Source organism: Parathielavia appendiculata (genome assembly GCF_033297405.1).
Source record: "Parathielavia appendiculata strain CBS 731.68 unplaced genomic scaffold N657scaffold_8, whole genome shotgun sequence".
Classification (NCBI taxonomy): Eukaryota; Fungi; Ascomycota; class Sordariomycetes; order Sordariales; family Chaetomiaceae; genus Parathielavia; species Parathielavia appendiculata.
Window position 1 is genome coordinate 757,433 of NW_026944227.1, and position 14,796 is coordinate 772,228.

The 14,796-nt window shown below is 55.3% G+C and overlaps 7 protein-coding genes across 7 annotated transcripts; 1 reads left to right on the top strand and 6 right to left on the bottom strand.

Annotated features, from left to right (window-relative positions):
* Window positions 1-72: 72 nt before the first annotated feature.
* On the bottom strand, window positions 73-1,506 carry N657DRAFT_646535 (RmlC-like cupin). Its single transcript, XM_062793136.1, has one exon. It carries the CDS (start codon window positions 1,313-1,315, stop codon window positions 194-196), a length of 1,122 nt encoding a protein of 373 aa, XP_062646556.1. The 5' UTR covers window positions 1,316-1,506; the 3' UTR covers window positions 73-193.
* A 461-nt stretch (window positions 1,507-1,967) lies between these two features.
* On the bottom strand, window positions 1,968-3,158 carry N657DRAFT_480253 (uncharacterized protein). The gene is made up of 3 exons (XM_062787561.1): window positions 3,036-3,158; window positions 2,860-2,932; window positions 1,968-2,788 (listed from the first exon to the last, which is right to left on the bottom strand). Exons 2-3 carry the CDS (start codon window positions 2,920-2,922, stop codon window positions 2,222-2,224), a joined length of 630 nt encoding a protein of 209 aa, XP_062646557.1. The 5' UTR covers window positions 2,923-2,932; window positions 3,036-3,158; the 3' UTR covers window positions 1,968-2,221.
* On the top strand, window positions 3,072-3,869 carry N657DRAFT_480250 (uncharacterized protein). The gene has a single exon (XM_062787560.1). The coding sequence runs from the start codon at window positions 3,292-3,294 to the stop codon at window positions 3,781-3,783; it is 492 nt and encodes a 163-aa protein (XP_062646558.1). The 5' UTR covers window positions 3,072-3,291; the 3' UTR covers window positions 3,784-3,869.
* A 344-nt stretch (window positions 3,870-4,213) lies between these two features.
* On the bottom strand, window positions 4,214-6,199 carry N657DRAFT_646538 (uncharacterized protein; the record flags this gene model as incomplete). Its single annotated transcript, XM_062793137.1, has 1 exon — window positions 4,214-6,199. A coding segment is annotated over exon 1 (1,664 nt), but the record flags the coding sequence as incomplete, so codon positions are not given.
* A 183-nt stretch (window positions 6,200-6,382) lies between these two features.
* Window positions 6,383-8,104, bottom strand: N657DRAFT_672597 (uncharacterized protein; the record flags this gene model as incomplete). The annotated part of the gene is made up of 5 exons (XM_062795644.1): window positions 6,383-6,927; window positions 7,457-7,548; window positions 7,612-7,710; window positions 7,846-8,012; window positions 8,042-8,104. The coding sequence occupies 5 exons, from the start codon at window positions 8,102-8,104 to the stop codon at window positions 6,689-6,691; spliced, it is 660 nt and encodes a 219-aa protein (XP_062646560.1). The 3' UTR covers window positions 6,383-6,688.
* A 1,298-nt stretch (window positions 8,105-9,402) lies between these two features.
* On the bottom strand, window positions 9,403-10,325 carry N657DRAFT_646540 (uncharacterized protein). Its single transcript, XM_062793138.1, has one exon. It carries the CDS (start codon window positions 10,050-10,052, stop codon window positions 9,675-9,677), a length of 378 nt encoding a protein of 125 aa, XP_062646561.1. The 5' UTR covers window positions 10,053-10,325; the 3' UTR covers window positions 9,403-9,674.
* A 1,069-nt stretch (window positions 10,326-11,394) lies between these two features.
* On the bottom strand, window positions 11,395-14,542 carry N657DRAFT_634787 (uncharacterized protein; the record flags this gene model as incomplete). Its single annotated transcript, XM_062791304.1, has 5 exons — window positions 11,395-12,221; window positions 12,276-12,738; window positions 12,792-13,028; window positions 13,079-14,098; window positions 14,153-14,542. The coding sequence occupies 5 exons, from the start codon at window positions 14,540-14,542 to the stop codon at window positions 11,395-11,397; spliced, it is 2,937 nt and encodes a 978-aa protein (XP_062646562.1).
* Window positions 14,543-14,796: the final 254 nt, after the last annotated feature.

Consider the following 14,796-nt stretch of genomic DNA (forward strand, 5'->3'; position numbering starts at 1 on the left):
AAAGAATTGTGATTCCCTCTCTCATGACCATGAGGGTCCAAAGTGGCTGTGCTCTTGGAAGTTAGTAGCACCTTAAAAATAAGGACAAACTTGGGCCAGTTCAGAACACTAATCCTCGTGGTATTTACTCGTGCTGTCGATGAAAGAACACTTCCTCCTCTATTCACTCTGCAAAACACACCTCGGCCATGCCTTAGTGCACCATGCTCTTGCCAATCTCGCTTCGCCACCCGTCGGCCCTCTCAAAACCATTCGAGTGCGTCTGGTAGTCCATAAACGCCTGGTACACCTCCTCCTGGCTGGTCAACACAAACGGTCCGTATTGGACCACCTTTTGCTCCAGCGGCGTGCCGGCGATCAGCACGAACCGCGCGCTCTTCTCGGCCGCCTCATCCACCGCCGCATACACGGCCTGCCCCTCCTGCCCAAAAACGACGTTATGAAACTCGCCAATCACCCTCCTCTCGCCACCTCCTTCCTCCCCAAACACCACTTCCCCCTGAAGCGTATACGCAAACGCGTTCCACCCCTCGGGCAGCGGCTGCACAATCTTGCCGCCCGGCTTCACCTCCACATCCAGCAACCACACCGGCGTGTACGCCAGATCCTTCACCGAGTCAACCCCATGACTCTGCCCACTAATCACCTTGACCTTGACCTTGCCCCCATCCGCCTGCACAACAGGCACCTCCTCCGCCTTCAAGTCCCTGTACCGCGGCTCGCACGCCTTCAAGTGCTTGGGCAGATCAACCCACAATTGCAACCCGACGTTCGGGCTTCCGTCCTCGTTCGCGACAGGCATCTCGGCATGGACGATGCCCCTGCCCGCCGTCATGAACTGCAGATCGCCCGGCCCCAGCCGGCCGCGGTTGCCGGCAAAGTCTTCGTGCTCCATGGCGCCATGCAAGAGGTACGTGATGGTCTCCTGGCCGCGGTGCGGGTGGTCTGGGAACCCGGCGCCGGGCGAGACGGAGAAATGATCCAGCATGAGGAAGGGAGAAAAGTTGCGGAGTTTGGGAGTGCCTATGGAGCGGCGGACGCGGGCGCCCGCGCCTTCGGATTGCTCGACGGCGAGGAAGGATTGGCGGATGAGGCGGGGGAGGAGTTTGGTGGTTGTGTTTGCTGCCGACATTGGGATGTAGTTGTGGTTGTTCGTGGTGGTGATGTTGTTTGTAGTGGTCGTTGCTAGGATTTGAGAGATGATAGAACTAGTGGTGGTCAAGCTGAGTAGGTCTTGTCTGAAGATGAGAGCTACGACTGAGCAGATGGCGACGATGACAGAGATGGCGATGGTGGTGCGGGAGAAGGTCCTCATCGAGTTGGTTCGAGGATTGAAGTGTTTATATAGAGATGTACCTTACACCAATTGCGATGATCATCATTTCTCAGCACGACAAAGAAAACACATCAGCCTTTAAAATAAAGGCCAGAATTCTAACGGACATTCGCATCTTGAAGACTGCCCCTCATCGTCGTCATGACTAAGGCTATGGTAAGGAAACCGTCGTCGGCAGAGTTTTGGCGGGGCAAGTAGCAGAGCTTGTTTCCTTATCGAGTTAGCCTCATTGCTTACGTCAAGTGCCGTAATCAGGCAAGAACCTGAATGAGCCATTGCTCTGAGCTGCGCTGACTCGCTGAGTGGTTGCTGATTGATAACCTCCTCGAAGCAAAATCCGTGTTGAATCAGTTGTAATTCAATTGCTCTACTGTGCATACGCTCAACAGAACAAGGGACTTGGAGCAATGTTAAGAGTTGGGAATCCAATTACTCCGTAACCGATTTAACCCGTGGACGTCGTCGCTGTCGTATGTCTTGGCGGCCCAATCCAAGGCTTCCTAGGGGTGGGCGACTGCATGCGCTCGATCGAAGCTTCATTTTTCGAAGTCGGTTCTAGGGTCCCTATAGAGGTACTTCTGCCCATTCATTACCATTCTCAAAAAAAAACAGCCCGAGTCTATTCCTGTTTACTCAACATCCCCAGCCAAGTATACTAATCCTCACAAAGTAAACCCTGAGCCGTACAAAGGAATGACCACAACCCAAACAGGGGCGTTCGCTGGTTCAGCGTCGAGGCACAGCAGGACCGCAACGTCTGCTTCCCCAGTCCCGCCACAAACATCGCGATGGGCCTCAATGTCCTCGTCAAAACCGAAATTCCCTGTCTATGACCGGCGCGGTCAAGGTGTAGTGTACCCGACGCCACAGTGCTGGTAGCCCTCCTCAAGAGCTGGTGGCCTTAACAGACGCGTCCTGATGCGGGGCAACATGATTGGTAGTGGGGGCCGAGTTGTGACGGTTCATGAACGCCTCAAGCCGGTTGACCACCTTCTCCAGCGGGTTCTTAATCTGAAGCGAATCGGTCAAGTCCATAGCTTCGCGCAGAGCAAAGACGGCACTCTCGGCGGAGACATACATTACTGTCTTGGCCGCCGCCTTGCCGCTGGCTACGACGTAGCCGCCGGGGGTCCTCTGGAGAGAGCCGTTGTAGACCTCAGTCACGTGGCGCATAGGAGCGTAGGCAACCTTCTTGGCCTCGTTGATGAGCTCCGGAGACGGCTTCTTGACGACTGGGTACTTCTCCTCCACCTTGGACAGCGTCTGGTCGCCGAACTCGTCCACCCGCTGTACGTACGGCGTCACGTACGACAGCGGCTTGTTGAGGAGCGACATCATCGGGGCGGCAACCATGTTGTAGGCCGTGTAGCCTAGCTGGATCGACATTCTGCCGACCGGGTTGGTCTTGAATACACGCACGCCATCCTGGACGGCCGGGAGAGTTAGGAGGTGCTGCATGGTTGTGCGAGTCAGCTGGCTGTCCCAGAAGTGCGGGGATGCAACATCGGATGGCATCAATATACCCGGAGAGTAGTCGACCGCGGTGAGTCCCCGTTGAGCACAGTTGTCGTTTTAGCTTCCGTCATGGTTTCTCTGCTGGAAGTGTTAGATATGTCTTGTAGTGGTGAACAACTCGGAGCGTAAATGGGAAGGATTCGCCCGAGAGGCGATGACCAGACGCAGAGAGATGGTGCGGTACCTCGCGAGCCTGATCTTCGGTGAATGTTGGGATCAATGGATCAATGACACCAAGGGTAGAGGTTTCCAGCTGACAGGACGTGTAGGAGACTCGTCGGAAGCAAATACGTCTTTCAAATCGGAGTGAGAAAGAAAGAATGGGAGAAAGTGCGTGGAAGGTCTGTCTTAAGTGGCCCGTAATGACTGCCCGTTCTCGTAAACACAATGCACCCGGATAGTCAAACACGGCAAGTGCGACGCCACTCTCTTCATATGATATGGGCTCCTTCGAAGTGCACAGAAGCCAACCAGCGCCCAAGGCATTCTATCGCCATATTGCTGGTTGCATGTGCAAAGGTGGGGGTGCTGTCACAGCATCGGCCATCCAAAACGGTCAAACCGCCCGTGCGAAGATAAGACGCCGTCAACGGCTGACATGTGAAAGCCCAAGTTGGCGCCGTTGCAATGCTTTGAACTTTTCCGTTTCCCGCTTTGGCGGAGTCAGACCATTCCAATCGGACTGCAGTGGTACATCATGGCGAGGGTGCTTGATGCCACTGGATGCTTTCGGTCAGCGAGATGCTTGGCGATCTGGGAGTTTTGGGCAGTCCACCCAAATATCGACGTGCGCGCTATCTTACGTGCCAAATAACGTGCTATACGAAGCTGACGGTGCTGTCTCAAATCGTCGAGTGTATTGCTGTTTTCCAATTGCCAGACCGGGAACGAAAGTCGTCGATCAAAAGTCTCAGGTCGTGTCATCCAGTTGAAGCACTGTGCTTGGCATCGAGGATCCCACCAGCAAAGCCCCACTTTGAGCCACTGCGATCTCGGATCCACACCGACGTAACCTTCGACAAGGATAGCATTTTCACATGCCAGACTAAAATTCATTGATTCGTGATGGACACAACGGGGGTTCTCATCAGCGTTTGATCAAGGAAAATTGACTTGCCAAACCTTTGAATACCGACGCCATGCAGCATACTGTAAAAGAAAACGTCTTGACCTCGGAGAAGCGTCATTGTTGCCACCATTGTTGCGGGATTCATTGCGTTCTCGGAAAGTATACATCGCCGAACCTTCTCGACACACGTTCACTGACCCATACTGTGGTAGGGCGCGGCTCGTGTGGAAAAAGGGCAACGTCGCCGGCCCGGTATCCATCCAATTGACGGTAAACTCGTAAGCTCTTCGAGCCGATTCGGCCCGAACGATACTGTACTAGTGAAGAAGACATCCTGATGCCAGACTTTGTCCCCTACCCACAAGGTGGTTACAACGGGTAAATGAGTGCTCGGGTTGCAATGAGCATCTCTTTCCGTCCTCAGAGATGATCATTTCCATCGCAGCATCATGTTTTATCGCCTTTCGGATACTAGCCTATCCCAAATTCAGAAGCTTTAGATGTCAACACCAAGCTCGCTCCAAAACACAGGTAGCACCACCTTCAGTCAGAATCGTCCGACGATCCGTAGTCAACTAACCCACCCGTTGGTCTCGCTCCCTTCGTCTCTACAATCTCACCTTCCTCCTCCTCCTCCTCCTCCTCCTCCTCCGTCAGAGTAACACTGCTACCATCTTCCGCCACACTCCCAGTCTCCACATCACCCTCCATCACCACCCCTCCAAATTCAGCCTTGGCCATAATTTCATTCCCGTCATTATTCACCTCGCCGTCCTCCACCTCGCCCTCTGCGACCTCAGACTCCTCGCCATCCTCAACCTCCTCCTTCGCAGGCGCCCTCCCCGCTTCAAACCTGACTCTCTTCCCACCTCTCCCATAAGCGGCTCCTCGACCCCGACCGCGACCGTGGCCGCGCCCCGGTCCGTCCCAGCTGCTATACTCGCGCTTTCTAGTAACGCCGTTATCATTATTAAATGCGTCATCACCTCCCATCGCAGCCTCCACTACCCTCGTCCTGGGCGACCGCCGCGGGACATCACCGACCTCAAACCCATCGGGCAGTTGCGCCCCAGAGGGGAACGCATAGATCGAGGGGAACTCGATTACCGTCCTGCCTGCCAAGGCACTGGCGAGCGTTTCTGTTGAGGAAACCGGGATGAGGAGTTTGGCGTTCTTTGGCTTCTTGGAGTCGGTGGTGGTGGTGGGGCGGGCTATATAGTGGAGGAAGAATTGCCATGAAGTGAGTTGTTCTTCGAGCGTTGTTTCGATGTGGGGAGCGGTGGTTGTTTGGGACCAGGCGGAGGTGAGCGGGTATTGGGTTGAGTAAGCGGCTGCGGGCCAGGTAGAGGTCGAGGGGTCTTGTGTTGCCGGCGGGATGGGGTCAGGGTGTTTCCTCTTGATGTTGTAGTGGTTGTGGTGCGTCTTGCGCTTTTTCTGTGAAACAGGAGAGTTGTCAGCGTCCGCTTCGTTGTCGATTTCGAGCTGGTCGCGCTGTTCTCTGGATTGGCGGTCGAGTTGGCCGCGGTGCCGGTCGAGCGTCGATTTGAGAGCAGCATGGAGGGGTGTGCCGTCTAGGCTTTTGTAGAGGATTCGGAGGGGCGATTGGGATTGTTCGACGGGAAGCCCAAGCTGTGAAGCGCTGTAGACGAGCCATTCTATCTGCCAATTGATTGTCCCTGTCCGCCTGTTGAAAGCCGTCCTGTTATCCCTCTGCCGCGCCATGCCCTTGGGCATCGTCAGGACCTCGATGTCGAGGTACTGCAGTCGCCGTCGGACGTGCTTGTCAAAACCATCAATGAACGCCGGGCCCTCTCGTAGTCGTTTATGCGTTCTGTAGGGGTGTGATTGCACCGGGACATGGCGTAGCTCGTCGCCGTGCCAAACCTTTTGAAACAGCTTATCCTCGTTCCTTGGTCGCAGGTCCTTCTCGCTCAGCAACCGGCGGGCTTCGACGACGTCCTTCTCAACTCGTTGGCGGGCGCGCTCAATCGACGTGAGAAAGTTGTAGTCGTGGTCAATTCCGGCGGGAGTTTTTAGCTGGCTCAGGGGCATGAATGCTCTGGGATTGCGGACGCCATCGCAATCGGCTCGTGCCTTGTGCTTTTGGATACATGGCACCGAGCAAGTGCGCGCACCACATCGCGGACACTTGTACTTGGGCGGCTCATTGTGGCAGATGCCGCAAAGGGAGCTGAGCACTGTCCCAGACATGGCGGCCTCGTTCCCAACTTGGCTTGGAGGTGTCGAGGGTCAAATCGGCGCAATTGGTTCGTTCAAGGGATCTTTCGTCTGTTTTGACTTAGGAACCGATCACGAAATCTTATCGAAAGTTTCCATTGTGGGGCCTACTCCAGTACCATTTGACGAATCGGAAGGCTTCCTCCCAGAAACCAAGTGGACCATTCCTTCAATCGACTCGGAAGTGAACCACAAGCGGCGAGGCGGGCATCTCGACTCGAAATCTCTCACGCTCTGGACAGCTTGTTGCAGCACATCCACAACATCAGGTCTGAACGCCTGCTGCAACTTCCGGTGCTCCTCATTGTCATCCTTTACATTGAAATCTCAAGTGAGACTCTTGATGACGGTGTTTTGGGATTTCGTCCCCATGTTAGCCCCCAGCCTGTTTTCCGCATACCGCAGCAGATGCTGCTTGATGCTTTTTGGGCTTTTTGCGTTGGCGAAGCCGGCCTTGTCGAGGCTCACCGCAGGTTGCCAGAGACTTGTCCAAGACCTGTCCAGTTTTAACCCGTCAGCCATGGCGAGTGTCATTGCAGCTGCGATTCGACAAACGCACCAATTTCGAGCAGCACAGCGCCGAGGGCGTAGATGTCGTGGATCTTGCTGAACAGTTCTTTGGGCCTCTGCTGCCGGTCAGGGTGGCGATACACGTCCTTGCTCAGACAAGTGTCGGCATGACCTGGGGAGAAGTATCCCAGGGGCGGGTTGAACTCAAACTCGAGAACCCAGGGCTCGGAGAAGTCGGGGGGTTTGACACGACGAGTCACTAGGCGGGTCCGTGTCTACCCCCGGGAAGAAGAGAATTTTCTCGCTGCGGAAGCTTTTGTGCACCTGAGAATAATGCGTTGAGCAAAGTCAGGGCATCATGGAAGTGCTGCTGCTTGGGCGTTCACCAGCTGAAGCTGTGTGATGCACCGAACAAGCTTCAAAGCAAGCCAAAGTCTCCCGCGGAGAGATGGTACAATCGGATCCTCCGACCCTTAAAACATCTAACAGACTGATGGGCGAGGGATGGAAGCCTTCATGAATGCTGAAGACATGGGCAATTTGATTCTCCCTTGACAGTCAGGCCCAGCCCACGCAGTTTGTCGTCCGGAAAAGGACCTCCTCAAGCTGATGGAGGACGTTCGCCAGCCTATCCACAAGGTCTCAGATTCTGTGGTCCAGCTTAACGGAAACAGGTGTCTCAGGGGAATAGGAACGGTCCTCGAGAAGGAAGTCCTTCCCATTCCAACTGACGATGCCACACATGTCTCCTGCTTTAGGAATCCCACCAAAGTGTTCTCTCAGCTCACGACCGCTTATTTTGAGGCCGGTGGCGTGCCCAGATATCCGGCTTGTGGCAATCTGCAGCCGCGCGTCGACGTTGAAGCCGAGAGCGTTAAAGCTAGAGTCACTTTACAAGTGCTGTAGGTGCCTTAGGTTGACTCCTATTGAGGTTCTGAGACACCACAACCTGATGTGCCCGTGAGTCCGGCCGTTTAGATCGCTAATCTCAACGACGATGGGTACCACTCGCTTCTTAATCCAGCAGAGACCACCATAGCCGCTGGATTGACTTCAGACGTTTCAATAGCGACCCAACCGGTGTCAGGGTGCTGGCGCTTGTCAGCGGAGCCGTCCAAGTAGCTGCTTGGCGAGAACAATATCTCTCCTGCGCGGCCTCGGAATTGCTTTTATTGACCCCAAGTCGGCGATGCATAAGCTGATGTCCTTGGTTTCAAACGTCCGCTGCCTGCTCGTTTTATTCTGCTTCTGCACTCCGACATCGAACTGTTCAAATGGCGTTCTGCCGCCGTAAGTCTGTTCCTCAAAGAGCACATGCAGCGCGACGGTGACGGATAACTCATACTCGAGGGTTCGAGGAGCAGTGTCTTCACAGCCTTGATCCTGACGTTCTCATCTTGTATCTTGTTTTCGAGGGCTCTTGTGTCCTTGAACATTCTGCCGAGCATCAAACGGACAGTGAGGCGGGCGAAGCCGCCGATGAACCGCTGACAATGGACATGAGCCTGGAGACTCGGACCGAGAAATACATGATGTTATCATGATGGTGGCCGATAAGACACTTCAGCTATATGGAACGTTCAGGCCACACTCTACAAGGTGGCTTATTGGCGAGATGTTCGATGCTCTGGTAGCGTCGTCGCTGGCGCTACTAGCTGGTAGCAAGATTTAGCAGTCTGATCTAGCCAGTCAGGCTATTGAGATCATGGCGCGGAGAGCAAACAATCATGCAGTTGCGATGACCAAAAGTGAACACTCGCTATTTGCTTCTGGATCCCCTTAAAGACCTCGCCGTGACAGACATGGTCTTCCACATCGCCCACCTCGCCGTCACTCTCAAGCCTCCAGGGATTCTGCCCGGCCCGGACGGGGTCTGGATCAGATGAAGGATCATATACTCTATGAATTACAGAGGCTCTCTTCCTCAATATTAAGCAACAATTACACGAAAGGACCCGCGGCAGAAGAAGTAACAACCTTCTTGCAGCGACCAATTGCTCGGCAGCCTTTCCCACATTAGGTCGAGTATCAACAATGGAAGCAGGCGAGAACAGACAACGACGGGACAAGAGCAAACGGCCAACAATGACAGCAACCTATCTCCCTACGACCCGGGTGGTTCGGAAATGCCTTGAGCAAAAGCCTCAAGATACTCTCACAGAAGCGCGGGTATGACAGGGAGAACAGCGGAAGACTCTGAATGCTCACGTCATCCGCAATTCACCCATTTTCCCAGCATTCAATGTTTAGCGACGATAATTCCACTCAAGAGTCAACTGAATCTGGGCAACAAGAACTCGGCGGCCCGGGGTCGCCTAAGGGCTGACAGAAAGTCCGTCTGAAACCGCATCATGAGGGTATCACAAGTGCCGTGTAGAGGCAGATACAGTTTTAGGGTCCTTAGTTGAATGTGTCACTGAACAGAAAGACCGAGGGTTTTTGCATTATTCCTCATATATTGTCGTTGTTACTATACCTTCCTCAATGTTAGAGGCTCGGCGCAGCTTCGCGACTGGGCAGACGTCGCTCTGTTGTCCGTTTGGTGTCTACTCAGCCCCATCGCCGTCGATGATCCTGATGAAATCATCAGCAGCATTAGTCTCTTCAAAATCATCATCGGTATCCGTGTCGCAGTGTATCCATCTTCAAATCGATGGGCGGACTCCTCACTTTCTGTGACCCATTCCCGGCCTAGATTATCCGATTCCTAAGAATACTGAGACCGCAGGTCGGATCCACCGTTGGTGACTTGGTCTGTTAGATCGCGGTATTCAGTCGGTACATATCTGATTGAAGGCCTACGAGAAAGCTTGTCTATGGCCGTTGACAAGTCCTGCGACACGTCCGGCGAGATTTGGATGTCAATTCTCGCTTCCTTTGACACCCCTTGAATACGGGCATGACGATATCATCATACCAACTCGAACTCATGGCCAGGCGATCATCCCAGCTCCAATGCCCTACAATCTTTCCCTCCGAGACTTGCCATAGACAAACATGTTCGTCTCAATAGTATCGATTTTCCTTTCTGTATGGGTCTGCTCGTATGGATCTGCTATATTGTACTGAGTTCATTTCGACAAGGACATCAAGGACGGGCAGCCCGACTTTCCGGCGCACCAGGGGATCAACGGCGGTAAGGTGCTGAGCGCCTCGGTTGCCTCGCCGTGCTCTCATACCTGCCAGTTGCTCAACTCCTGCTGCTGATGTGGTGAATGAGACAAATGGTGTTGGCCTCCAGTCGCTGTGGTTGATGTGGATAGCCAGGGAGTTCCGACATTCCGCAGTGTCGAGCCGTTGATGTGGTCCTCTTGTCATCATACAGTTGTTCTTGCCATCGAGTTTGCTGCGCGAGAGTTCGTCCCATGTTCGAAGGTGTGGCATATCAAAGGTTTGAGGACCGTAGACTCTCCATGGGTGGCCTTCTTACTCACTCAAGCAGAAGGGTGTAAATGACGTCGGGCGTACGAGACTTGAGATTAGAGCTCGATCAAGCGGAACGTGAAGATCCTCGTTTGTGACTGCGAGTTGTGCTATCGCGTATGCTGTCCATTCCTGTTGCTTATGGATATTAGGTACTCGGACATATGTGTCAACAAAGGTCATTGTAGCATTCCGCTGTGGTGGTGTCTTGAGGAGCGGAGCTTTACATACTGGAGTTAGGGGAGTTGTCCCCTCTGCGTAGCGTCAGGCTGGCGTCATGGTTTTAGAGGCGCACAACCCCGCTTTCCACTGCTCATTCTGGTCTCCTCCCGGCAGGCTCAGGGCTTTCGGTATACCTTCCATGTCCTTGCAAGGCAGAAATAGGGCGAAGTGGCTTGACTCCGCACATCCGTAGTCCATTGCACGGGGTTCTCCTCGTGTTGAGTTTGAGCACAAAACGAGTTCTTTGACGCCGCAGGATTGTATAATAGGGAGCCAAAGCTTCCATGAGCACTCCCACAGGCCATCAAGACTCAGGAGCGCAGGGCGTGGATACTACCACTACCTAGTACTTCGACACTCCTCGAGCCGGACCCAGGGTTGTTAGCACCAGGACGGGTCGGCTCCAGCTCAGGGGTGAGTGATCCTGAGGAACTGGCGCCATCGTAACAGTCTGGGCCTATATAGCTTCAAACCACGCGCCCCTCATAGGTCATCCATCAGCTACTCATTCTCAGGAAAAAAGATACTTCTTTGATACGCATCCCTGCCTCAGCAGCTCAACCACCCAAGCACGACTAGTCAGTCATAACGCTCAGCAAACCTGATAAACGACGACTACCTGAACTGCGTTTCAATGAAAGAAGACCCCAAACTGTGCCTCGAGAAAGGGAAATAAACAAAGATTCGGTCCAGCTGGCTCCGTCTGTTTCAGAACGAAGCGAATAATACCCAGAAAGGTACCAGGAACGCCATTACACATAAGGCAGTAAAAGTGTCGTTGCATAACCACCAGCCATCTCTCAAGAAAAGAAGTACTAGATTAAAATAGAAGAAACAATAGCAGAAGTTGCCCTCCTCCTCGCGAAAGTGGTATAAGCGAACAGAATGTACAAGACACAATAACCATGATTCCGACATGGGAACGAACACAACAAATCTGCGGCTGACCCGCTACCTCGTCTTTTCCAGATTTGAAATCACAGCCATACCAGACCTCCCCCTCCCCCAAGCGCGCCCCCAACATCCCATCTCCAATCCTCTCAACCCCTACATCTATCTCCCAACCAACCCTCCCTGGTATCTAGCGCCCACCCCCAAGCGCACTGATCCTGGCCCCCGATGGCCGATGAATCAGGCTCTCCGGCTGCTTACCCACGAGGCCCTGTTGGTGTTGGTGGACATCGGCCTTGTCGCCCAAGGCGGCGGGGTTGCCGGGGGGCATGGGGATGGGGTTTGACTCGGACTCGTGAGCTCCGATGCCGTGCTCATCGTGGTGAGCGGCGAGGTCATCGACGTCCTCGTCGTCCTCGACAATCTTCGTGGGGATGTCGTGGACGGCGTGTCCATGTCCGGATACGGAGTGTCCGTCCGAGCCGGCACTGTGACCGTGGCCGTGGCGGCCTCCGAGGAGGAGATACTGCGCGGAGGTTCGCTCAGGGGTCGTGGCCGCGGTGCTCGCGATAGACATGCTAGTGCTGCTGCGGTTGGGAATGAGATCCGGTGTGGGCGGAATGCTGGAGATGCGGCCGCTGTTGGGTCGGAGGCGCGTGGTGGTGGTGGTGGTGCTGCCGCTATCGTCACCGACATCGGACGTGGCCGCCGACGAGGTGCCGTTGCCGTCGTCACTGTGTGCGACTGAGAGAGAACTCCCTCTCCTGCTTTTTGAAAAGTCCCGAGCTCTAGAAGCCGGCGATTGCGGCCTCCCGAGCTCGGCGTCTTGGGCGAGTTGCAGGCCTTCCACAGCGGCCTGGCACTGTTCCGCAATGTTGCGGATGATGTGGGCGATGGCGTCCGTCTTGTCCTTGAGGTGTCGGTCGGCCACGTCAATGAACGTCTGGGTCGAAATGCGCCTGCTCGCCAGCTGCAGGTTCTTGATGAAGCGGGCGTCGTTCTCGCCCACACCTTCCTCTGTGCGTGAGTCAGTCGCGCCTGCAGTAGCTGTTCGCAGCGACAGGAACTTACGTTCAGCGATGGCGGCAGCCTCAGCCTCCTCCTGCGCGGCAAAGCCGGCCTCAATCTCGGCAGCCAGCTCTTCGGGCGACGTCAGCGTCTTGACCAGATGCTCCATGTGATGGTGCTGGCCCGCGATCAAGCTGCGCAGGTGCAGAACGACGCGGCGGGCCTCATCACGTTGCCGGGATATCGTCACGTTGGTGTGCTGCAGAGCGCTGAGCTCCTTCCTGTTCCTCTTGCGCTCCCTCTCGAGCTCCTCAGCGATCTCCTGCTGGAGAACAAGAGCCTCCAGAGCGTCGTCACGCTGCTTCTCGGTGCCAGCAAGCCGGACTGAAAGCCTGGTGGCGTCGTCCTTTTGCTGCTCGAGGAGACCAGCAAGACGGCGGTTTTCGCGCTTGTGCCCATCAATCTTGACCTTGAGGTCCTGAGTCTCCTTGGTGAGGGTATCGGCAAAGGCTTGGAATTTGAGGAACTGTGTTGTGTCAGAGGCGAGCACCGATTCATCAAGCGTTTACGGCAACCCACCTGCTGCTTCCAGCTTTCCAACTCCTCAACGAGGTAGTTGTTCCGCTTCGTAACCTTGCTGAGCTCTGTGTCCAACCTGCCCTTAAGGTTGATAAAGTCCTGCCACGCCTCCAAGGCATCTCTCGAGTACTGGTTCCGCTCGCGCACAATCTCGTTGAGATGCCTCATCGAGACCTTGGTCATCAGCGGCTTCTTAACGGACCCGCCAAACACAGCCTTCAAACCAGTGTTACGACCCTATATATTGTTAGATGTGTTCAGCTTAGACAATGCCAGAGAGATCTCACCATCTTCTCGCAAACGTGGTCCATGACGGCCATGACGGCATCCTGGTTCCACCACTCGGGATCCTGAATGCATTCCACCTCACCGCGCATAACGATGATCTGGCCGGCGGGCACCAGCTTTCCGCCCCCATATGCCGAGCGAAGGTGCTGGGGCACACCAGAAGGCGTGACATCGCCGTTGAGAGCCTGGGTGAGTCTGGTGACGAACTTGTTGCGCTGGCCGGGTTGGAGGGCGGTCGGCGGATTCGAGGTGAGAACAAAATTACGGTCGAGGTCCACCACGAGAGCATCTGTCGGCGCAGTGAATAGCGACCTGCACTCGGCGGTGATACCGAGGATGTACGGACCGGGCTCCTCGACTAGGTCCTTGGCATGGCGGGCATGGACAACCGGGACGTAAAGGCCGCTCCACTCGTAGACTCGAACGCAGAACCGGACCGTCTCGGCGGCCATTGTCAGCATGGCCGGGTAATGGCTGACGAAGATGATACGGCGCGTAGGAGATATGGCGGCCTCGATGACGCCAACAATGTTGGGGATAGACAGACAGCAGAACAGCGGCCACATAGCAAAGTTCTGGAAGCCGGTTGGTGAGGATGGGAACTGGTAGCAAAGAGCGTAGTCCTTCATATCGATCCGAACAAGGTCGTTCAGACGCGGAGCCGGGAAGCTCAAGATGCGGGATACCTCCTCAGCGTGGAACAGATTAGTAGCCTTGTTCCAGTGGATCCACATGCCACGGAGATAGTCGCCGAGCAGGTTGTACAGAGGGTAGCGGGAGAGGAAGGACAAGCAGTAAGGAATCCAGTACTGCTCCTCTGGGTTGTCGTAGAAGTCGGGCTCGGTCCTCTTCCTCAGCTCCCGGATGGTCTCAGCCCTCTTCTCGTCGGCGCGCGACCAAACTCGCAGGCAGATACCGTAGAGCGTATGAGACGAATCCTGCTGCAGTACGAAAGCGTGATGGACGCAGTGCGGCTGGCTGCGGCCGGTACATATCTCGACGTCATGGGGAAAGCAGGCCTGGGACAGACGGTTAGCCGAAAGCACTCCAGATTACGGGACAGCTGAACCTACCCTCATCGCAGCGTGCAGAGCCCGGGCAATCTCATTGTCCTGCTCTAGCCTTGGGCTGCTCCCCAAGATTTCGGGGAGCCAGAACTGGGGGACGGCGCCCTTCATGTGGCCGATCTTTCCCTGCACGGGCGTTGGGGCCTTCACCCACTGCGACGGCTCGCGGCCGACGCCGCAGACCATGTAGGCATGAGTAAGGGTCTTGGGCGTCCTTTGCTGTGGCTTCATGTTGAGGGTGGAGGGAATCGGCTGCGTGATGCGCGAGTGAAGAGACGAGGTCCGGCTCGGGATAATGAGGTTGCCGTCGGCCTGATCGCGGGTGACAGGGCGGCCCTCGCGGTCGCCAGTCCGAGGGCGGGTGAAGGAAGCGTGTGTGTTGAGGGAGGGCGGCATGTTGGTGGTGTCGGGCGCCACCGGGCTGCCGACGGGTTTCTTGATGAATGACCTTCGGGCGAGACTGGCGGGACCGATGGTGGCGACTCGTCCCAAGTCGTAATCAGTGGAACAAACCACAGCCGGCCGGGCTATGATCGGCCGCTTGGACCTGGAAACAGGCGCCCGGGTGCGTTTCGATGTTTCAACTTGTCGAGTGAGAAGATGAAGAGATCAGGCCACTTGCGCGGTGGACACTTGGGTTTTGGGGGGAA